Source organism: Malania oleifera, chromosome 1 (genome assembly GCF_029873635.1).
Source record: "Malania oleifera isolate guangnan ecotype guangnan chromosome 1, ASM2987363v1, whole genome shotgun sequence".
Classification (NCBI taxonomy): Eukaryota; Viridiplantae; Streptophyta; class Magnoliopsida; order Santalales; family Ximeniaceae; genus Malania; species Malania oleifera.
Genome location: NC_080417.1, coordinates 56921848 through 56946471, shown reverse-complemented (window position 1 = coordinate 56946471; position 24624 = coordinate 56921848). Strand labels below are relative to the sequence as shown.

The 24624-nt window shown below is 36.8% G+C and overlaps 1 protein-coding gene across 2 annotated transcripts in view; it reads right to left on the bottom strand.

Annotated features, from left to right (window-relative positions):
- LOC131161059 (protein GRIP) overlaps positions 1-24624 on the bottom strand; it is a 79952-nt gene that overhangs the window by 32256 nt on the left and 23072 nt on the right. For both annotated transcript variants that reach the window (XM_058116889.1, XM_058116890.1), the window contains exons 5-10: positions 15590-15683; positions 14203-14289; positions 13987-14067; positions 8940-9065; positions 1397-1505; positions 992-1071 (exon numbers count right to left, since the gene is read on the bottom strand). In XM_058116889.1, the coding sequence (XP_057972872.1) occupies positions 992-1071; positions 1397-1505; positions 8940-9065; positions 13987-14067; positions 14203-14289; positions 15590-15683 (577 nt within the window). The remainder of the gene's footprint in view (positions 1-991; positions 1072-1396; positions 1506-8939; positions 9066-13986; positions 14068-14202; positions 14290-15589; positions 15684-24624) is intronic.

Below are 24624 nucleotides of genomic sequence, written 5' to 3'. Positions count from 1 at the left end.
AAACTGCAAGTAAGTATTTTTGTTCTTTGAATGTTAGATTTAGGTAGATTGAATGGTAGATGGGTGCTTGGGACTCGGGAAAGGGGGAAAGGAACGCTGCGCAGCAGAAAGCAGATTCAGCAAGTTGTCGGTATGTAACGGTCCGTAACGGACTGTTACGGAGTGTAACGTAGGGGTAACGGCTGTTACGGACCGTTACGGAGACGTAACGGCCGTTACGGCTGTCAATTTTTTCCGAACCGCATTATCGGCCCGGATCGGTTTCGGAGCCCTTGATTTACGTTACGTATCGGCCGTTACGTTACGTAACGGCCGTTATTTAAAACCATGATAGTAGCCCTCAACTCCAACTGACTTTAAAAGCAAGTTAGAGAATGCTCTTCAACAAAAATAAGAATAAAATGGAAATTTTCATTTAGGCAATGATTGAAAGAGAGGTTATCATGAGACCATGCTCATTTTGTGTCCTCACATGCATCCCCAGCACTCACGCTAATTGAGCAGCAGGCTACCATGCCCTCAGATCCAGATTCAGGAATACAAATTTTACAGAAATGTTCGATCCCAACAGCCAAGAGAGAAAGCTGTTGCAACTATGCATAAGAGCACACGTTCTTAGCCTTTCCCTTTCTGGGCAATCTAGAAAACCTCTTTCCAATCATGGAGCAACAGCAATAAGAATTTGTTATTATCTTTTACCATTAAGATACCAGCAATATGAAAGCCAATTCATTTACAAACAAGAGCACACTTTTTTAGTCTTTTGAAGACCATCTAGGAAAACCACCTCAAGCATGAGGAATTGAAGATACAGAAGTAAGATGTAGCCAAACATTTTTATATTACGAAAGTATGAAAACAGGGGGAAAAATCCATTTCTGTGGAAAATATATTCAAGTGTTCCCTGTTACATGAAGAAATGGTAAATTGACCTTTTTAGTTTACTCCTTTAGGTGTTGATCAAGGAGGGGAATATAGAAAAAATTGATACCTCTTCTTTGGCAGCCATTAGTTCAGCATCTCTTGTATTTAGCAGTTGGGTTTGCACAGACAATTCCAACTCCAGCTGACCTGCCAAGGCAGAAAAGCATAAAGGCCCAGTTTTTGCACATGCTCAATGTAGAGCACATGAACTGTGTATGTATGAAACATCAAAAATCTCAAATAAGAAGGGAAAGAAGAGTTGGACTAGCAAGTGAGCAGTTTTAAGCAATTAAGAATTGCATTTACTATTTTGCACCTTTCATTTTTCATTTCTATAGATAATTTAATTTAGGGAGGGAGTACAGACTGAATTTTTTATAATGAATAAAATCATAGGAGAGACAAAACGCTCTTCCATTACTATAATAGTGTAGAAGTAATCATATGAAAAGTGCAGTGAAGGAGCAAATACTTCTCATTTTAGCTGCTTCAATTTCAGCGCGTATACAGCTACTCTCAGCAACCTCCAGCTTCGTTTTGAGTGCCTGGGATGCAGCTTCCCAACCCTCTTTTTCTTTCTCCTGAATATGTTACAAGCATCAAGGAATAAAACTCAAATTTATGCACCCAAAATAGCTATGTACTTGAGAAAATACAATATTGTTAACAATGCTGAGACTAATATCATTTCAAAACGCAGCCAAGATATTGTATAACATCAAATAATAAAAATACCACACATGATATGAAACATAGCCAGTCCCAAGCCGAGGTAAAGGAGAATGGTTTTGTTAGGTAGATAACAGTCAACACAAACTAGTCAAATCTCTATGAAATGAATCATTACAGATTATTCGCCAAAGCATACCCTACAAGCCATGTGTTGCACTTTTACCACTCCAGTGTAGTGAAAAATGGACAGGGATAGGCTAGGTCATCACAACAAAGCAACACACGATGTCAGCACTCAGGTACAATGTCATTAAAGCTTTATAATTTTTCGCCCACAACCTTAAGCTTTGAGGAAAGTGGTCATCTTATATGGCCTCAAAGCTATGGTTGCCAAGAGCTCCTGGGTTCTAGCCATGTTACCCACATTTATTGTCTGGAGCTTAAAAATTATCTTATACCTCGTAATGGGTGTTAATTATCATTTGTTTACCTCTCCACATACAATTGAGTTGCACATGCGACAGAGTGTAAAAGCTTGATATATATTGTCGGCTCACAACCTACCAACTTAGCTCTTACGTAAAGTGGTAATCTAACAAGTCTCAAATATGCAAGGATTCTCACATCATTCTAAACATGGACGGGTAAATAAGCTAGTTCAAGAAAATAGGGTTAGATTAACAACTTGGAACATATGGACGCTTAATAGTAAAAACACGGGTGGTAGTAGAAAATGATGATTAGAAAAAAAATTAACACAATGTGCCTTCAAGAAACTAAGTGAACAGGCAAAAAAGATAGGGCAACTAAAATATTAGGAATTGAACTTCGACACATTGAGAAAGAAAATTTGCACTAGTTCTCTTATGCTCTTCAAATAAGCTTAATAGAAACTAAAGACAATTTCAGGAAGACATGGATAATATTATATACAAAGATATCAAGAAGTGAGAAAATATTCGTAGGAACAGACTTAAAAGATCACATTAATAAAGACAATAAAAGTTATGAAAGGATACATGGAGGAACATTGATATGGCGATAAAAATGAGTGGTGATATAATCTTGGACCTCATGTGTGTGTGTGTGTGTGCGTGTAGAGAGAGAGAGAGAGAGAGAGAGAGAGAGAGAGAGAGAGAGAGAGAGAGAGAGAGAGAAACAGCAACAACAATAAAACAAGCCTTAAGCCCCACTAGGTGGGGTTTCCTTCAACAATTTGAGCACTATTAAATCCTTACTCACTTTCTTATTCCAAGTTATTTTAGTTATACATCCACCCTTTCTACTGCCACTAACAATAACTACCTCACTCCTCCCTGTATTTGGTCTACAATTTTTCAAGCAAACAAACCATCTCAATCGCCCCTCCCTCATCTTGTCTTTTTGCTATTAACTTACTGCAAATATGTTCATTCCTTAATTTATCTATTAACATTATACCACTCATCCACCTCAACATTCTCAGTCCAACAACTTGTATTTTTTGATGTTATTTTTTAGTTGCCTAGCATTCTAATCCATATAGCATAACTGGTTTTCCTTTTAATTTTAAGCGTATTCTACGATAACATAGCATGCCTGAAGGAACTTTCTGCTTTACAAACCTGCTTTAACTCTATGTATTACATCTTCTTTGATTTTTTCTTCAACTTGCATAACAGATCCAAGGTATCAAAATCTACTAATACTATTAATTTTCTGACCATCAAATTTAATTTGTTCTCAAATATTCATGACTGATATTCTATCTTATTTCTACTTATCTTTAAACATCTGAATTCTAAAGCTTCTTTCCATAATTTTAACTAAGATTCTACTCCATCCTTAGTTTTATCAATCAAGACAATATCATTTGCAAACAATATAAACCATGGAACCTCATGTTGGATGCCCTTAATAAGTTCATCCATCACTAATGCAAAAAGTAAGGGCTCAAAGAAAGTCCTACACCTACTGTGATTGGAACAAATAGTAACAACAAAACCGCCCACCAATCCCATTGAACAGACCAAAAAAATGCATAAAAAAATACATAAAAATAAACAAACAAACAAACAAAAACAATACAAAACAAAACAAATATATCCTAGAATAAATGGGAAGAAGTTGATTTTCCATGAAATATTCTAGAATTCCTCTCAGTCCACAAAGTCCAAACACAACATACTTCCATAATGCCATTCCTTTCTTAGCCCAGCCGAAAACCCAAAACCTCACCATCGTAATGCTTAATGTGGCAAAACCATTGCCTCTTCTAAAACAGAAACAAGATTCCTCCAAAGCTCCCTAGCTACATGACAATGGAGAAAAAGATGCTCACCCATTTCACCAGAATTTGAATACATATTGTAAATATATGGATTGATTGCCTTAAAAGGTATGCTTGGCCTCCTTACCACAACTAGTCATTAGTGTTAACCCTATTAAGAGCCAAAGTCACACATGAAAGACTTCATTTTGAAGGGAACCTATGTTTTCCAAGTATCATTATTCAACGGGAAGGAGGGATATCTAGAAGAATTCAACAAATGGGAGAAAAAGATTTCATAGTGAAAGAACCAATCCCTGATCCAAATTCTTGAGTCATTCCTTACGCGAGGAACAAACAAATCCAACAATCTCAACAGAATAGCGAGCTCATCAATCTCTCTTTCATTGAATTTCTAAAAGAAATGAAAAACCCAAGAAAGACAGCCACATGCAAAAGAATAAATGGAACAAATCTGAGCATTATGAACCAAAAACAATAGATAAAGACGAGGAACCAGCAACTCCTTGAAATCTCACTCACCTAAATATCCTCCCAAAACTGAATGGAATTCATGTCACCAACTCTAAATTGGGTAAAAGAATGAAAGAAATGAGAAACCTGTGAAATAAACTTCCAAGGGCTCACGTGAGAAGCATTACCAATTCCTCTATTATCCCAATCATCACAATGCATAATATATTTCTTAATAACTTTGTGACATAAAGTGTTATCCTCCAAGGGAAATTCCCTAACCATTTTCCAACTAAAGACATGTTTCTGGACACCACATTAGCAAGAGCCAAACCCCCTTCAAACTTAGTTCCTAACTTAATCTCTACCAATAAGATGATCCCATTTCTTAATCCCCTATACCTAACTAAAACCCCTTCAAACTTTGCTTTGTCATATGATCCTTTATAACAGCAAACATGCACTTTAAAAAGAGAGAAAAACACTTAATAACCTTCAAGAATGACATGATAGAAGTCAATATTTTTTTTCTTAACTTGTAGAGTAGATCATTAATCATGTAAGAATTGTAAAGTTATACTAAGTGAACGTTTACCTACACAATATAGAGTATTAGTGTTAAGTATATCATATAAGCCTCAAAAAACAGAAAAGGAAAGGGAAATCTAATAGAACTAGGTATTGGAACCTAAAAGAAGAAATGCAAAAAGAGATGCAAAAAGAAGAATGCAAAAGAACTTTTAGGTGGATCTAGAGGAAAATACATGACTCGTAAAGAGTTGGTGGTGGGATTAAGACATCCAAAAGGCAGTTAAGACAAAAAGAATACAGTTTAAGACATGGCAAAAATAAAGAAACATGGAAGAATTTGAAAACTAGGAGGCACAAAAATATGCAAAAAAGGTAGGTAGTGAAGCTAAACATAGTTTATATAATAATTTATATACTAAACTAGATTCTAAACAAGGGAAAAAAGACATTTAAACTTACTAGAGCTAGAGAATGAAAGAGTAAAGGCTTAGGTAATATCAAATTGCATAAAAAATGAGAATGATAGTCCTTTTGGTGAACTTATTTTTAGTAAGCTATTCAATGAAAAGCAAATAGAAGGCTTAACCTTAGAATTGACAAATGAGGAAAAGGCTAAAATTTGTTATTTATCAGAAAAATTGGAGTCAATGAAATTGTGTTAAAGAAGATGAAAAATGAAAAGCTATGAGGCCAGATATCCCAAGTGAAGTCTGGCAATGTATGGCTGATGACAGAATAATATAAATTAACTAATTTATTTAACGCAATTTTATAAACATGTTTTTATAAAATATATATACAATAGACAGAGAAAAGAGAAATTAAAACGTATACGAGGATAGGAAGGCCTTAAAAAAATAAATAAATATTTTTTTTAAAAAAATACCCAAGAAAACCCCTTTTTAGCCTTTTCCATCGTAGTTCACCAAGCACTATCAAATTTGCTAGTTCTCTCTAGCCCTTCTTTGCATTGCTTTTACTACCATCAATATGAACTTTGTTTCCTCCAAGATTAGACAGTTGTAAACCTATCTCATCATCAATTGATGTGCTTCTAAATCCTTCCCGGCAATCTCCTCCATAGGGGTAGGCAAAATTCCATCCTTACACAATAGATGGAGATGGAGGCACAAACGATAGATCCCCAAGTAAATCAAAAGAGTTGGAAACATACCCGTATTGTTCCCAAATATTATCCAAAAGCAACCCCCCATCATAGTCAAATTCACTAAGGACTTCACTATTGTTATTCGAGAGATCCCCCATTGTTTTCTTTCCCTCTTGCTAGTTGCAGCCCTCTGAGCATTTGGATCTTCCACAATACATAAATTTCCTTCTGCATCCCTCCTTGAAAAACTTTGGCTCTATTCTACCAAAATGCCCTTACCTTTTCCACAATTCTTTCCCTCATTCCCATCATTTCACCTTAAATTTTGTTAACCCTACCCAACCTTCCAAACACCAACATAAAATCCTCTAGAAACCTCTTCACCATAGACGAATACAATCTCATCTATCAATTACATTTTAGGGTTTCGCTACAACACAAAGAGAAACTCACCCTTTCCTACACTATCCAACCTCAAATCAAGGGTTCTCCCTTTGGTCTGGATTGAACGTCTGCAATTCTCTTCTTTCATGACCTAAAGCCACCATAGTGACGCACTAGACCAAGAAGGAGAGGGGGAGAGGTTGCGAAGGGAGGAAGGGCATGTTTCAGGCCCTGGGTGTTTTTCAATTTATTTTACACAATTATAATAACTAAGAAGCATAGCACAGATGAAAGTCCCAATCTTAAAAGGAATCTTTGGGCACCAAATGATGTGGCTTCAAGGAAAATTATTTGTGGGGATGAGTTTTTATGAAGTGAAGGGGAAAAAAATTAGTAGAAAACAAACCTGAGGAATCACCCTCCCAAAAACTCTCATCACTCCTGTTGAAAGGGAAGAACATTCTGGAGTCATGCAGTTTGCTATTCTATGGCCCATTGGATTGAGAGGAATACAAGAATCTTCAAGGATCACACAGCCTCTCCTCGGGATAGAGTAATGTTTTTGGCTCCTTCTAGACCTATTCAGGGGATTTTTAGGGGTTGTCATTGTCCAACCTTCAAAGGGATAAGAGCGGCAGCTTTACTGTAATTTTATTGTAGTTTTTCTTTTTTCTTTTAGGAGGACATTTGTTCTCTTATCATACCTTTTTTTACTCTATTAATATGCTTTTCTTATCCAAAACAAAATTGTAAGAATGAATGGAGGAAATGCACTTTAAATACCAACATTAAAAAATATAGGAGATATTGAAAACTGAAATAACCATCATGGAATTAAACTTATGAATCATAAAATGAAAGTTTGGGAAGGTTAAGTTTAGAAACCTACAAATGAGGGTTTCAAAATAACAGTCTGTTTTATGCCAAGGATGATCAATCACAAAAGCCACATATCTATTAAGAACAAAAATTTAAGAAGAGAACAATGGATTTGCACATGGTCTTTATTGACCGAGAGAATGGCTATGATGAAGTTCAATGGTGGATTCTAGAAAAAAGGGAGTATGCAGCGCAGCAGTAGGTATAAAAATGTGATTAAGGATATGCATGATAGGGTAAGTAGTGTTGGGACTACAAATGGAGAGTCTAAGGAATTTACAATGACAATAAGTGTACATGAAGGGCTTGGTTTGAGTCCTTATCTTTTAACTTCACTAATGGATGAACTCATTAGAAATATTCAAAATAAGGTTACATGGTATATTTTGTCAGCAAATGATATTGTCTCGATTGATCATTTCTTTTTCTTTTTCTTTTTTTTTAATAACAAGACAATAGAAAGCATTGCTGCTCTGCAACAATCAAAACAGAGGTGGTGTAGAATCTAAGTTTGAATTATGGAGAAAACCTTTAGAATCTAGCATTTTAATAAAAGGAGAAATAATACAAAATACATGAATGTTGAGGAATATTGCAGAAAAGATTATAACCTGATGGTCAATACCTTGGATCTGTTAGGCAAGCTAAATGAGAAATTGAAAATGTAATATATTGCATTAAACAGGTTGGCTAAAATGGAGAAGCGATTGGGCGTGTTGCAGAATACCCATGAAATTTAAAGGAAGTTCTAAAGGACAGCTATAAGACCACCTATGCTATATGGATCCAAATATTGGGCAACTAAGACACAACATATCCAACAAGTAAAATTTGTCAATGCCAGATGGGTGGTATGAATCTAAAAGATAAATTAAGGAATGAACAAGTTCATGGTAAATTAGGCATATCACCAGTAAAGATGAGGGAAGGGCAATTAAGATGGTTTGAACACTTGTAGTGTAGGCCAAATAACACAGTACTGAAGAGTGATCTTGTTAAAGTTGGTGACGGTAGGAGGGGGGGTAGATCTAGAATAACTTGGACTGGGGATTGTAAGGATTTGACAGCCCTCGTACAGAATGCCAGAAGAGGATTCATGCAGCCACTAGCTGATCCACCTAGTGCGAGAGACTTGCAGCTTGGTTGCTGTTTTATCTTTGTTGTATACTATGAAACATAAATAAATATGAAGCTTTTTAAAACCCTTTTCATAAGTTGCTGAGGCAGCCATACCCTCCTTGAAAGGGAAAACCAACTCGAGGAAAAATCTTGACAAGCAGTCAACCGAGGATGAGTGCAAATTTTAGCTCAGTGAGGATCTTGCTGGGGAGTTGCCGTGATGCTGTCAAGCTATGATTTCCAGAAAACCCAGAAAAAAGTTCCATCTCTCTCTCTGCAAGAAGAAAACTTCCAATTCTCATAATATCTAACATTTCAATTACACAATCTTCTTCTACGAGACAAGGAGCCAAGTATTAATTGCAGTGATGATGATGACAGGACTTATTCATTTGGATATAAAATGATCATCAGAATTTCATCACCCAAGCAAGTTTATTTAGCAGGAACAAGTCACCATATTAGCTGACTTACCCAACATATTATGGTTCCCCACTAGAATCAGTCACATAACCTTGAGAAAACCAATTTTAAAAATCACATAATTCAGGCCCCTAATTTGAGAAGATTTTTTATCTTACTGAAAATCTCAACTCATACATGTTTGTTTTTCAGATGAAAAAGCTCTCCTTTTATAGTTTCCACAGCAGCTCTAAGTCGAGCTGCTTCACCACTTGAAGCTGCATCCATCTCCGCAATCTTAGATTCTTTCCCAGCAACCAACACCTGTTAAAAAAAATATTATACTAGTAAAGACCCATTCACAATTATAATGCAAAATATAACAAAAATAAATTGTAAATGTAGTTTTTTTTGCTATCTCTTGTTCGATCACAAGAGCTAATTGTTCAATTTAATTTGATGAATTAATTTTTGCATAAATTATTAAAAATATGCTCTATTACAAATTTACAATATCTACTAATAGATGTATCGATCTTAGGATGCATGAGATCATAAATGAAGAATTAAATATCAAAATAGTGACTTGAAAGAGTCACTCAAAATTATACTTTCTACATACATACGCTTTAGTGAATTGCCCATCAAAATGGTTAACTTTTTCATTTTCAAATAATAGACAAAATAAAGCCTATTCATGGCCTCATTTTCATGTGCCCGGTTAAAATTGACTTGCGACTATAATTACACTAGCATTTATTAATCCCATTTTGACGCGCGCGCGCACGCGCGCACACACATATATTAATTTCTAAGTCAACTCATGTGCTTAATGAATATATCCTTTTGAAAAGAGCCCATTAAATATGTATTGTAAATTGTGTGGGCCATATGATAAATATATTATTTATTTATTTATTTAATAATACAAAAAATCTTTGGATTTATATAATTTATTTTCTTTTTGATTCAAAATTACGAGAAACTAACATTGGGGTTTTGGAGGTCAACGAGAGCCTCATGTTTTGCTTTTATTTATTCCCCCCTTAGTACCAGGATAGCCAATGGAAAAATGAGAAAGAAATTAATTAGGGAGTTGGAGGCGGACTGCAGATGATTATCTCGAATACTACCAAGATCGCCTCCGAGATTACTAATTTCTATCACAACTTGTTTTCTGATGAGGATGAGTAGACTAATGGTGGAAGGTTGGGAGTGGGATCCTTTATCTATTGACAAGATAGCCTAGTTAAAAAGACCTTTGAAGGAAGAAAAAGTTAGATCTACAGTTTTCAGTATGGAGAGGGATAAAGCTTCTGGGCTGGATGGCTTTAATTTAGCTTTTTATCAAGATTGTTGGCCGATAGTGAAGAATGACTTGATAAAGGTTTTCAACGAGTTTTATGGGAATGAAGTTTAAGTAAGAGTATTAATTCTACCTTCATTACTTTGGTGCTTAAGAAAAGTAGGTCAATTAAGATTTCGATTATAGGCCTATTAGTTTAGTATCCAATGTTAATAAAATAATCACCAAAGTACTAGCTAATAGGTTGAGTGGGGTGCTTGATCAGACTATTTCTAAGGCCCAAAGTGCTTTTGTGGGGGGAGAGACAAATTGCGGATGCCATTTTGATAGTGAATGAAGGTGTTGAGGACATTAGGAGGAGGAGGAAGAAGGGTTTCATCTTTAAGCTGGATTTGAAAAGGCTTATGACAAAGTGAGTTGGAGCTTTCTAGATAAGATTTTTATAAGGAAGGGGTTTGGAGAGAGATGGCGAAGATGGATGAAAGGTTGTATGTCTAATGTATTTAAATTGGTGATAGTAAATGGCGAACCTAAATCTTGGTTTAAGGCCATGAGAAGGATTAGACAAGGTGATCCTCTTTCCCCATTTTTATTTGTTTTAGTGGAAAATGTTTTGAGTAGGTTGGTTGGTAGGGCAGTGGATAGAGGTTTAGTGCAAGGTTTGGAAGTGGGGAGGGAGGAGATTATGGTCTCACACCTTCAGTTTGCTGACAATACCATTTTTTTCTTGGAGGATCACATGCCTTCTTTTTTGAATATTTTGGGGTTTCTTCACATTTTTGAAAGGATTTTAGGGCTTAATATTAATATGGGGAAGAGTGGTATCACAGCAATTAACATGCCTGCAGAGCATGTTTAATGCGTTATGTTTGGAGATAGGGTGCGTTGAGTTGCATTGGCCGTTTTCCTATCAAGGGGTTCCTTTCTAGGGTAATCCTAGGTCAGTTTGCTTTTGGGACTTAGTTGTTGAGAGAGTGTCCAAGCATCTAGATGGGTGGAAGGGAGCTTTTTTTCCTTTGGTAAGTAGGATTACTCTAATCCAAGCTTGTCTTTCTAGTATCCTATTGTATTTTCCATCAATATTTAAATTTCCAACGAGTGTTGCTACTAAGATCAAGAGGATTATGAGAGATTTTCTTTGGTCAGGGATAGGGGGTTTTAGGGATCATTTGGTGAGTTGGGAGGTAGTTTGTAGGTCTAAACAAGAGGGTGGTTTGGTCTTGAAAATTTGGTGTCTAGAAACACAAATCTCTTGGCCAAATGGATTTGGCGATTACCTTTAGAGGATTCCCTTTGTGGCATAAAGTTAGTAATAGCAAGTTTGGACTTGCACGAAGTGGGTGGGATACCAATTCAGGTTCTAGATGTTCTTCGAAAAGTCTGTGGAAAGCTATTTCTTATATCTACCCTCTCTTTATTCCCTATACTCATTTTTTGTTGAGTTAGGGGTGCAATATTCGTTCTTGGAAAGACCTTTGGTTGAGGAACATTGTCTTGTCCACCTCTTTCCCTCAAGAAAAAATGACTCCATTTCCTTTTTCCTTGTTGATCCGAATGGTCCTTTAGCTTCTTGGGATTTTCATTTTAGGAAATCCTTGAACGATAGGGAAACAAATGAGTTATCCTCGTTGTTGATCTAAATGAATAATTGTTGGGTATCCTTGGAAACTGATAGCCGATCTTGGCTCTTGGATCCCTCGAGGGTAATACTCTTGAAATGAAAATTTGTGAATTTTTTGTCAGCACTAACTTTTCCTTCCCTCTCTACAAAACTATTTGGAAGGCCAAAATCTCCCCCCCCCCCCCTAAAGTCAAAGCTTTTATTTGGTTGGTTGTGCTTAATCGGATAAATACTAATAACTTCTTGTAGATTAGGAGGCCTTTACAGGCTCTCTCTCTAGATATATGCATGCTTTGTTTTAAATGCTCAAAATATGCTCTGCATCTTGTCTTGCATTGCAATTTTGAAGGGAAGGTTTGGAGCAAGTTATTCAGTTATTTTGGAGAAAGTTAGGTTTGTCCAAGGACAGTGAAGAAGTTTTTGACAATATCTTTTGTTGGGTTTGGTAGGAAGAAGGAATAAAAAGCGCTATGGATTAGAGCTTTATTTGCAGTATTTTGGAGTTTGTGGAAGGAACGTAACTCATGTATATTTTTAGGGACGAAATTTGACTTTTGTTGGTGCAGGAGGACTTTCATTTTTTGGCTTCTCTAAGGAGTATGGGTAATGGTAATTTCAAGGGGATATGCTTCCCAGATATTCAGCGGGATTGGCTTTCTCTGTTGACTTCTTAGAATGTGCTGATTTCTTTGGTCTGTTTTTTACATCTTTTTTTGTTTTCCCTAGGGTTTTCCAAACTTTGCTAAGGAGATGTCTCTTCTCCTAATTGTACATTATTGTTCTATCTAGTTATTTTATTTTGCTATCAAAAAAATAATAATAATTTTGTTAGCCCTAAGGTTTCATCAACCTGGTTTTGATGATAACAAATTATTATGGACTAATGGATTTGAGCTTAAATTGTGTTCTACAAGATTAAAACTTTTTAAGTTGGAGAAAAGTTGAAGATTTGAGAGAAGTTATTGAAGAGTTTATTTCATTTATCTGTACATTTATTCTCTCATTTGTATTGTACTTTAATTTGTAAATCTATGAGAAAACGTAAGGCATAGCACTAAAGGATCAAAACCAGCAAAAGGAGAACAAAAAGTACACGAACCCTAGCCTTGTGCCAGGGGTGGTCAACCAACCATTGGGAGCGGTCAATCGACCCAAGTAGAGGCCAAAGGCAGTCAACCAGCCCAAAAAGACAGCAACCAATCTAGCAAGTTTTGCCTGCAACGGTATTCTTCTTGTCTCTATCGACTAGTAAGTGGTTGACTGGACCTTGTACGTGGTCGACCAATCTAAAAGCCAAAAAGGCTCCAAGGGATAGAAAATGGCTAATTCTCATCTAAACTCTATATATATGTACTCCTAAGCCTTGAGATCATTAGAAGTTATCCATACGACCAACCAAGTGCTTTTGCATTCATTCTCTCACAATCTCTCTGTGTTTTATTTGCTTACTTTTGGGAGAACACCAAAACTCTTGAGGCTCATATTTGATTATTTCTTGAGAGTTCGTCTTGAGGTTTAAGTTGTAAACCTTTCCCTGTGAGGATATTTGATTTGTAACCTCTCTTATAATTGGTATCCTTGCTTCCATCAAAGCAAGGTTGATTTGGTTTTCCTTGGTCTCCGAAAAACAAGGAGTGCAATTGGTGTCCTTGCTGCCATTAAACCAAGGGGAATTAGTGGAACCTCAAGAAGATTGATCTAGAGAGAGTAGATGTAGGCAAGGATAGCCGAACCACTATAAAAAAGTTTGTGCATCTCTCTTCCCTTCTCTTTTTAATTGCTTTTATATTGTGTGCGTGGCTTGTTAGCTTAATTTGCTTTAATTTTTTGTATCAAGCACTTTAAATTTTAATTAAACATAATTCACCCCCCCCCCCCCAACTCTTGGGTTGCCTTTGGGCCAACAAATTCCCCCTTAGAAACACACCATTTGGAAATTCTGAACTCTTTTAAGCATGCAGAAGCATGGCCCATACATCTAAGGGATAAAATAGAACATTCCAAGTAAATAAAAATATGAAAACACCATTATATTATCTATTACTCCTTATCTTCTTCCTTTTCTGCTATACATCATCATATGCTTATATCATATGGCATACCAAGTATAATCATTCTGACATGACCAAAAAGTAACATAGTTAATTATCCTTAATTTTATTAGTTCTAGAATTTAGTTTGTGCTTGATAATCAGCAGAGCTTAATTGCAGATGAAACATATAATTCAATCCCAAGTGTTTTTGTACAAGTTCGGCAAGAAGGCCATTGGCACATCAAAGGTGAAAGAATATGCAAAACTTACAACACTAACTCTCACCTGCAGAGAAGAAATTGTTTCAGTTGCTTTGGTTCTATCAGACAAGGCATCAGCAAGTTGAGCCTCCAAACTTTCTAAATGCTGCAGAGAGAAAGGGAGGAGGAAGGAGCAGGTACGCACAATTTGTTGTAAAATGTAACAACAGGGAGAAAAACATTAGAAATATTAAATTTTTTAGAGAAAAAACTCAAGTCAAGGTACCACTATCCCAATTACCTTCTGGTGTTTAGCGGAGAGCTCGACTATTGAAGCTTGCCGTTTATCATCTGCAGCCTGTAGCAACCCTCGCATGTCTTCCAGCCTCTGAATATATAAGTTACCATATAGACATGATAAATTCAGAAAGAGATATTCATCATCTTCATTTAAATTGTGAAAAAGAAATAAACATCCATACAGGAACACATAGTCCTTAGTTTTTGGGATAAAAAATATTAGGCATGTGTTTATACAAAATATAAAAAATAAAAATAAAGAGCAGTGACAATATAAATATAGCAAAATAGAGATGATTGATGACTGATGATTGAACTTGGAGAATTAAAATATAAGAATTTGAAAATCTAAAATGAGCATGGAGAAACCAAGATGAAAACATGTTAAAAACATTCATAATGAAATGTCAGTTTAAATGTTACTGAAAGTTCACACATGAAATCATCAAAAATGCACACTGGACGTCCAAAAACACAATACTGTATTATCTGTACTGAGAGCATTTGCAAGCAATTTTCAAGTTACTTTGGATTCATATGCCATATGTTGTAGTTTGCTTTTTAGGTCATCACGGGTAGCATAGTAGCTCTATGTATATGCAACAGCAGCAGCTGCAGTAGCAACAACAAAGAATTCTTCTAATAATGCATGGGCTGCTGGGAATCTGATGTGGGAGACTATGCGGTGATAAAGCAGTCCTTCAATCCTGTCACGCTTCCATGTGAGTCCACACCTTGTGGCCTACACTAGGATCATTGACAGCCGCATAAAGCAGCATTCCTACAACTTGAAACCAAGAGATGGGATTGGCTCTGACACCCATTTATGCAGGGAGGTTACACCAAAAGACCAGGTCTTATGGAGCAGTCCTTTAATCTTTCAAATTCCAAGATCAATAATCGTATATGCTTTTCTTCCTTCGTAATTGATCTTGGTATTCAAAGGACTATAAATGGGCTGAGTTACACAGAAAAAATTTATCTACCAAGAACAGAAAAAAAAAATCAATCTTGCAGCATATTATTACTATGAGATAGAGACATGGTTCAAAAGCTGAATTTTTGACTTCTGCCATTTTGCCTCCTAAGCATTAGTAGAGCAAAAAAGAATTCCATGTGCATACACACAAGCACTTGCAGGAGAGCTCTAATCTAATAAAAGAACATTTTTTAAACCAGTATTCTTATGTTACCTTCAATAATACAAAGTTATGCTGAGAAACTATAATTTCAGCTATATGATGTGCAAGAAACTATCGAGCCTCTGAAAGGATAAGCATTTCTTCCACATTCTTTAAGCTTTGTGGGGTCAGGGGAATTGGTAGAATTACACAGAAGATATTTAAGAGCTTAAATGCCACTTCAAAATTCAAACTTTTTAAAAATACCTGCTCCTTTTCCAATAGTGACTGCTGTAATGCCTCAAGAGCATTGTCTTTGGGTACCAAGGAATGCCGCAATTCCTCAACGCTGTCTCGAAGTCTGGACATCAGTGCAGTTGTTACAATCATATGATAGCAAATTACTTAACCAAGCATACCTTGGAAGTATGATAGTCTTTTTAGTCATTTGGCATAGAAATGACAAACAAGACTATAAAACATATGAAACTACAAAAAATATTCATATTATGAAAAGAATTGGTACTGTTTTAAAAAGGTACTATGTAGTAGCAAAACCTCTATAGGGGAGTCAAACCCGTGTCAGACACCAACATTCCCTAGCCTGGACACTGCTCATACGTGTATTGAACACTTCATAAACATATTGACAATTTCAAAGTGCATTTTAATGTCAGACACTCCTAAGACTTCCCTTTCATACTTCTTCAACCCGCTTAAGACATATAATTACGCATCGTAATATGACTTTCTTTTACCTTGATTATAGAAATCATGTTTACAAAAGAAGAATAACAAAACATGCTGGATTTTTTAAATATTTATAATGAACTAGGTTTACAATGAAAGAAATGATATCTCAAGAAATTTTATTTTTAGAAAAAAAATGCATATATATAGTGTAGGCTGTTTATGTGAAAATAATGCATAACACACACACACACTTGTATAATATTATTAGTTAATAATCTTGTCCCTCCCATGTCGTATACTATATTTTTAGGGAGTTTTAACATCCCCATATATGTGTTCTATCATGTCATACCCAACTCCTGTATTCATGTCTGAGCTCACAAGGGAGGCATAATCTTCAATAAAATTGAACTCATTTCCATTTCACTCATAAATTCAATTTAAGGCATTTTGTCACTTTATAGTCCTCACATAGTTTTTCAGATCATTACAGCAACTGCAAAAACCTAGTGTCATGCTTTTGATTTGTAGTATTTTTTTCATTTTGGATTCTGATGCTGTATGGTAACAACAAAGCACAAACAAACAACAGCCAAGCCAACCCACTAGGTGAGGTTGGCTACATAAATCTTCTTGTTCCATTTCCATACTAACACAATGCCCTCCAAAAGTTGAAGTGCCCCCAAATCCTAACTATCTCAGTCCAATTATTCAGGTCCACACCTCCTCCTCCTACTTCCAAAATTAACAACTAATTCACAACTCCTCATTGTGTCATTTGGCCTGTGTTGTAAGTGCCTAACCCATCTTAACTGTCCTTCCCTAGTTTACATCTAACTTACCATGATGTGTTCATTCCTTAATTTATCTTTTATTAATATACCACTCATCAATATTAGCATTCTCATTTGCACAAGTTTTACTTTTTGGAGATTGCTAAGGCTGGATATATATTGTTTGCCTGATAACTTAAGATTTTAGGAGAGGCAATTGCTTAACATGGCATCAGAGCAAGGCTTCCAAGAGGTCATGGGTTCTATTCTTTTTGCCCACGTTTATTGTACATGAAAAGAAAACTATGCTGTTGCCCATGGTGGGTGCTGCTAATTGTTTGTTTATCTCTTCACGTGCAATCTGGATGCACATGCAGCAGTGTTAAGGTTTAATAATTGATATACAATTTTTGATAAGAAGCTAACAGCTTAAGATTTTAGTAAAGTGGTGGTTGAAGTTGAACACATGTCTGGCTTCTTAGTTGCCCAACATTCTAACACATAACATGGTTGGTATGGTAGACTTATAGTCGTTCTACAGAACTTCCCTTTTTAATTTTAACAGTATAATGAGACCATTAAAGTCCAACTGTCTACCAGCTAAAATAGTGGGACTAATTTAGTCCAAAAATAAGATTCTCATCGAATGGCATTCCATGAAACTAATTCATGGGGAGAATGAGAATGGGATTCCCATGTTTTGTAGGAATTCTTCACTCCTGAGGAATGTGAGATTACTGCGAATTCAGATTTCAAACCCAAAACAAATGTTCACATTCCTCAGAATGTTGAAAAAGCCATGAACAAAACACCTCCTAAGTACTATATTTTCTTTATTAAAATTTCAATTTAATTCAGTTTTGTAATATAGTATCAGAGGCAGCTGGTCTATTGAGTGTTTGCACTGCTGTTTAAGTGCCCTGCCGTTCTTATTTGTGATTTGCTTTGTTTTGGTATGATCAAAGACAACTTTGGCAATGAGAGACTTTTATGTCTCTGAATCCTTCTAGGATACAATAACTTCAATCCTGTGATTATAGCTGCCTCTTGAAGTTCTGGATCTCGAAGATTTCGAGAGTCTTGTACTAATATGTGCTGCCCAATTCTACATTGTTGTTATCTTGTTCACTCGTGGTACTTGCGTGTGCTGATTGTTGTGTATTGGGATGGAAAGAAAATTTGTGGGATACCGTTAACATGCTGATACTGTTAATGTGCAAATTACAGCCACCAAACTAGTGGGATCCTCCAACTACTTGCAGTCTTAGACAGTGCAAGTGTATTTTAAGTTATTAAAGCAAAAGAAGTCCAAGTATCTGATGAATTCTCTTCCATCGCCAAACTCCAAAGACAGTGAAGATTGGATGAAAGAGAATTATATATTGCTCATGTGGTTGTGGTATAGAAGCTTTTTTCCATGATAGTTCAACCATGGTTGGTCCTACCTCTAACTATGGTAAGGGAAGTGTTAGAGGATGAAGATGAGGTTTGGATGGTGGTCATCGCAGGCATAGTGTATCAGGGTGAGGAGTTCTTGCATTTACACATTGTGGCAAGGAAAATCGTATTGTTTATTGTTGCTCATATCTCCAAAGGAAACCAACTTGGGCCAATAAACCTCTTGTCAAAGGAGATTCTACTACTGACACTTAAGACACCTGGTCACCAGGGAGTTGAGTACATCATCTATAGTGTCTCGAGAGGAGTATAACAATATTGTCCACATGGTATTACAACTCCCAACTCATTCTTTACATCTAGTGCTACTGTGTAGCACAAGCAGATACAGCAAGGCTTTTTGCCTCTTCATCCTCCTCACCTGGGTTATTGATTCTAATGCCTCCTCCCATACAACACACACTGTAAATTTATATCAATCCTCGAAACCTACTACTCTATAAGGTTACTCATGGTTTGGTCACCAGTTTCTCATTGTGGCAATATTCTTTCACTTCCTTCCACTCCTAACCTACAACAGATAGTCAATTAACTAAATTTCGTAACTACTCTGTAACCATCTCTCCTTGTCATTGTGTTGCTCGGAATCTCCATACAAAGAATAGGACTAGTGAAGGGCCTAAGAAGGATGGCACGTACTATTTAGATGGTGGTGGTGGTGGTGGTAGATCCAATTCTTGTCATAGAGCTTCTTCAATTTCCTCTCATGGTGTTTCTCTAAATTCTCATTTTGGATAATCCATCCCTTCAAAAACTGCAATTAGGAAAGAAAGATTTTACAACATGAGGTGCAATTAGGAATGAAATATTCTCCACTCATAAAGCTTCTCGTTCCCATCTCTAAGTCTATTTCTCATTTTGATTGTTCAACTTGTCAATTAGGAAACACATCAAGACTTTTTTTTGGCTATAGTCAAGTATCATAGTAAATCATTGTTTTATCTCATTCATTCAGAGATTTAGCATCCTTGTAATGTCAAGAATTTGATAGACCACGGTGACCACCAATATTTTGTGTCCTCTGTGAATGATATTTCATGCATGACATGGATCTATTTGTTAAAATACAAGTCTAATGTATTCACTATGCTTTGTTATTCAAATTTTTAATAATGCATTTGAATTTGTTCAAAATGATCTTGAGTCCTTTTTCTTGGCCAAAGGGACTAGTCACCAAACATCGTAATGTACCCCCTCAGCAAAGGCAAAATGGATTAGCTTAAAGGAAAAATAGACACATTTACGAGAGATAGCAGTGTCTCTAGTCTTAAGCATGCAAGTTCCTAAACCATTTCGGGATGATGTTTTCTGCTTAACTAGATGCCCTCTAGAGTTCTCGAGAGGCAAATCCCTTTCTACATCATGCACTCAAAAACATCCATGTTTTCTATTGCACCTCATGTATTAGGGTGCACGTGTTTTGTTCATATTCCACATACTTGCTTATCAGGACAAGTTCTTTCCTCATGTTGTAAAAAATGTCTTTGTTGGGTACTCGAGAACTAAGAAAGGATATAGATGTTATGATCCCCAAACTCTCAGGAACTATACCGGTATAGATGTCACCTTTTAGGGAACATATAATTTCTCTAGTGAGGGCGGGCCTATGATCAACAGTAAGGTTGCTCCTTTTTGACCAACTGGTCACGGGTTCAAGTCCAAGGAAACATTCTCTACATAAAAGTAGGGGCAAGGCTGCGTACACTATGACAACCCTTCCCCTACCCTCACAAAGTGGGGAGCCTTATGGCCCAAGGATGCCCTTTTCTTTACACGTATTATATAGTGTCAAATCCTAGTTAGGAGAATCTATTTTAAGTATATCAACAAACTTTGGGCCCCCTCGTTTGTTGATCCTCTCGTTTCTACCCTTATTTCCTCTAGAGAAAACTTTCACTCCTCTTCCCAATCCATCTTTTACTAACCTAGAGAGACGGTTGAGTATTTATGAACAGCAAAAAGAAAGACAAGGCATAACTGCCACCATGCAATCGCCTCTTTCACCCTTCATTATCTTGACTTCTGACTCTCGAAATTCGTGCCACAGTGGCTTGGATTTGCCTATTGCTCATAGAAAGGTGCTCGAGCTTGTACTAAGCAATCATTAGTTGCTTTATCCATTGATATCATCATGTTCTAGTTCTTCAACTTGCAATTACTATGTGTTCTTTTGGGTTGTCTATTTCTTTCATTTCTATCCCTTTCTCACATATTTAAGTGCTTGCTAACCCTAAATGGAAGCATGCAATGAATGTATGGATGCCTTGAACACTCAATGGACATGAGACTTGGGGGATCTCCCTCCTTGTAAGATGTTGGTGAGGGAGGTGTCATTGGATATACACCGTCAAATATTATTTTGACATCTTTAACGAACGACTTAAGGCTCAATTGATTACAAATAGGTACATCCAAACATATGATATTGATTATTTTTAGAGCATATCTTTCATTGCTCAGCTAAATTCTATTTACGAATTGATCTCGTTGCCAATTAATTTTGATTGACCCTTATATGAGTTGCATGTGAAGAATGCCTTCTTGTATGAGGTCTGCAAGAAGAAGCATACATGGAGTGAGCCCTTGGGCATGTTGCTCAAAGGGAGAGCAATAAGGGCATGTCAATTGCATAAGACCATTTATGGTCTCAAGTACCCTTAATTTACAAATGTAGCATGTCGTCTCCAAATTTGATTTTATCTACTGCTACTCTAACCATTTGGTCTTTCTCCACAAAAAGGATGCATGTGGTGCTTTTAGTAGTTTATATGGTTGATATCGTCTTCACTGACAATGATTAGAGTGGGATTGCAAATGTCAATCAATGACTTCAATAAAATTTTCAAATCAAGAACTTGGGTACTCTGCATTTTTTTTTTAATATAGAAAAAGAAACTTATTAAGAAAAGAGAGAAGAATTTACAATGACAAGAGGATTGTAAATCCTCCAAACAGAACTAAAAAGGATTAAAATAGAGCCCTCCTCAAATCCCTCTAAATATTTGAAAATAACATTCCTCCAAAAAGAACCAAAAGAGTGAACCCAAAATGCAGCCAAGAAAACAACTTTATCCCAAAGCAGGCAAAGTAGGGTTTTTCTGCCATAAAAATCCTAGTGTTACTTTCGGTCCATAGAGTCCAGAAGAAGCAAAAGCAGTGCACCTCCATGAGGCTACTCCTTTAATGCTCCTCCCAAAACCTCTAAAGCACACCATCAAGAAAGTATCAACAATTCAAAGAAGCACCACGAACTCCTCAAAAACTGAAAATAGAAGGATCCAGAGCTACTCAACCCAATAATGGAGAATGGTTTTGTTTTAGTTAGAACACATGAAATAGATATCTGGACTAATGGCCTTAAAGGTCTCCTCAACCAAAAAAATCATTGGTATTTAGCCTAAAAAATGCCAGAGTCCACTTGAAAGCTCTGGTTTTGAAAGGAACCTCCGCTTTACACATGAAATTATTAAAAGGGGACAAAGCAAGGGGTTTGGAGATTTCACGAGCTGAGAGAGAAGATTTTGTGGAAAAAGAGCCATAAATATCCCCTATCCAAATCCTCCAAGTCATATATCGTACAGGGAGAGAAAGAATCAAGCACTCCCAACAAAGTTGTCAATTCATCTACCTCTCCCTCATTGAGATTTTTAAAGAAATGGAAATCCAGAGTCCCCCTCAAAGAATAGAAAACATTTTTTTTTTTTTTAGAAAAAGGCGATTTCATTAAAACTGAGAAACAGAGTACATGATTTGGAGGACAAGGAGTCCTCCCCAACCAGCTAGAGAAGCTGACGAAAAACTATAAACACGAAGGAAAATACCAAAATAGGTAAAAACAAAATACAATACAAAGAATCCAACAAAAGACCCCAAAAGAAAACTTACTCTATTCCTCAAAGGTCGTGAGCAGGTTGATCGACTTATGAAAAATCCTAGCATTCATCTCAATCCACAAGGTCCAAAGAATGGATAAAACAGTCGCACATCATAGAACTCTGTCATTCCTTTTTCTTTCCAAAAACAATGAAATTAACCAAAAGCAAGTCTCTCACCTTTCTTGGAGCCACCCACTCTTCCCTTTTACCAAAGAAAAAAAGGCATTCTAAAGTTGTGATTCCACCTTCCAATGCGCAAAAAGATGTTCATTCGACTCATTTTTTTCACAACACATGAAGCAACATCAGGACTAGAAGTCATTTAGGGTCTTCTCCTTTGAAGCAAATCATGCGTGTTAATCCTTTCCATGATCACGATATAGAAAAGAGCTCGAATCTTTCCCAGCACCTTAGCCCTTCAAAGAAAGCAGTTCCAAGGGAAAAGATTAGGAGTACGAGTTTTCAGAACGTGAGGTAGAAAAGAATTAGAAGTAAATATACCTAAAGAGAATTGTGTAAATTGGAAAGTCTAAAGAGAAGAGGAACCAAAGACTCCAATGAAACCTCTCCCACCCAAACGTGTTCTTAAAACCGAATAAGGTTTTACCAACTTGGAAATGAATGAGAAGATAGAATAAGTGGGCTACCTAAGAAATGAATTTCCAACGTCTAGCAAGAGAAGCATTGTTACTTCCTCTAGTATCCCACCCATTTCAATGCAAACCATACTTGCTTCTAATTATCACGTGCCAAAGAGAGTCGACCTCTAAGGGGAACCTCCAAAGCCATTTTTTCCAAATAAAGAGATGTTTTTGGACACCACATTCCGGAGGCCCAAGCCCCCTTTAGTCTAGGTCTTCTAACCCTAACCCAACTAACAAGATGGTCTTTCTTAACTTCGCACCATAATCCTTTCCAAAGCCTCTACCACCCTTATTGGAATTTTAAGAAGAGATTGATAATACATTGGAATGTTGGAAAGAGCAACACTAATAATGGTGACGTGCCCTCCTAAAGATAAATAAGCCCTTTTCCTCCACCACCCCAACCTATTGCCACTTCATCCCCAAAGGAAGATGAATTTTAGTTGTCCCCAAGAGGGAGACCCAGGTATGTCATAGACCACTCTAGAATGGAACACCCCGCTAAGTTGGCCAAACCCTCAAGCTCGTATCCATCAAGGATAATGCCAACCATCCCACTCCTCAACATGTTCATATTAAGACCAGAAATGTTCACAAAGATTTTCAACAAGCTAAGAATCTTTCGAAATTCCTTGGCGCTATCTTTTAGAAAGAGGAGTGTCATTAGGAAAATAAAAATGGGATTCTACAACCTCTTCCATGCCCGCCTTAAGGCCCTAGACAACATTAAGACCCTAAGCATGGCTGATCGTACTACTCAACATATCCACAACGATTTTAAGGTGAAAAGGTAAAGGGGATCTCCTTGCCTAAATCCTTGTGAGCTCCTAAACTACCCTCCTTGCCTCAATCCCTATGAGCTCCTAAACTACTTCATAGGTTGGCCATTCACTAAAATTGCCATAATGTGTCAAACATCCTTTCATCCACTTTCTCCACACCTCTCTAAATCCTTTTTATCCAACGCCTGGTCCAAAATGCTCTAGCAAACCATGTCATAGGCTTTTTCAAATCTAATTTGAGCAAGACGCCCCACCCCACATCCACAAGCACTGCACTAGATTACGAGGACTGCATCACGGATTTGTCTATCCTTAAGGAAGGCAAATTATTCAAGTGTAATTGTCCTCTCACGCACCTCCTAAAGCCTCTTTGACAAATCCTTGGCAAGGATTTGGTAAAGACTAGTGACCAAGCTAATTGGATGGAAATATCCCACCTTCTTTAAATGCTCCTTCTTAGGGACAAGAGCAATAAAAGTGGAACTAACACTCTTTCCCCACCACCTCATTCTACAAAACTCACTCAAGAATTGCAATATGTATCCTTGAATAATCTCCCAACTATCTTGAAAGAAAGTTGTGGTGAAACTATAAAGACCACAGGCCTTAGCTCTATTCATTTCAAACACGATCCTCCTTATCTCCTTAACATCAAAAGGTCTTTCTAGCCAACTAGCAAGATTTTCTTTACGGGGCTACTCTCAAGGCCTTCAATCATCAACCCATTCTTGTCACTCTCAAGAGTATAGCCTCATATAAAAATCCGAGATTGCGGCCCTAGCTTGTTTGGAGTCCCACACAACCACACCACATCTTCTGTTTCTAACTCGAATTCCTTAATAATGTTCTTCCTTCTTCTCCCGTTGGCCATCTCAAGGAGAATTTTTGTATTGCAATCCCCTTCTTTCACCCACTTCACTTTAGATTTCTACCTCCAACTTATACATTCCCGACCCTTTTGGTTTTTTCCTCTTCACTAGCCACTCCACACTTCTCTCTCCTATCCAAGCACTCAGTCTCATCCATGATAATATTTTTCCACTCTTTCAAGTGGAAGATATGAAGGTAAGGGGAGAG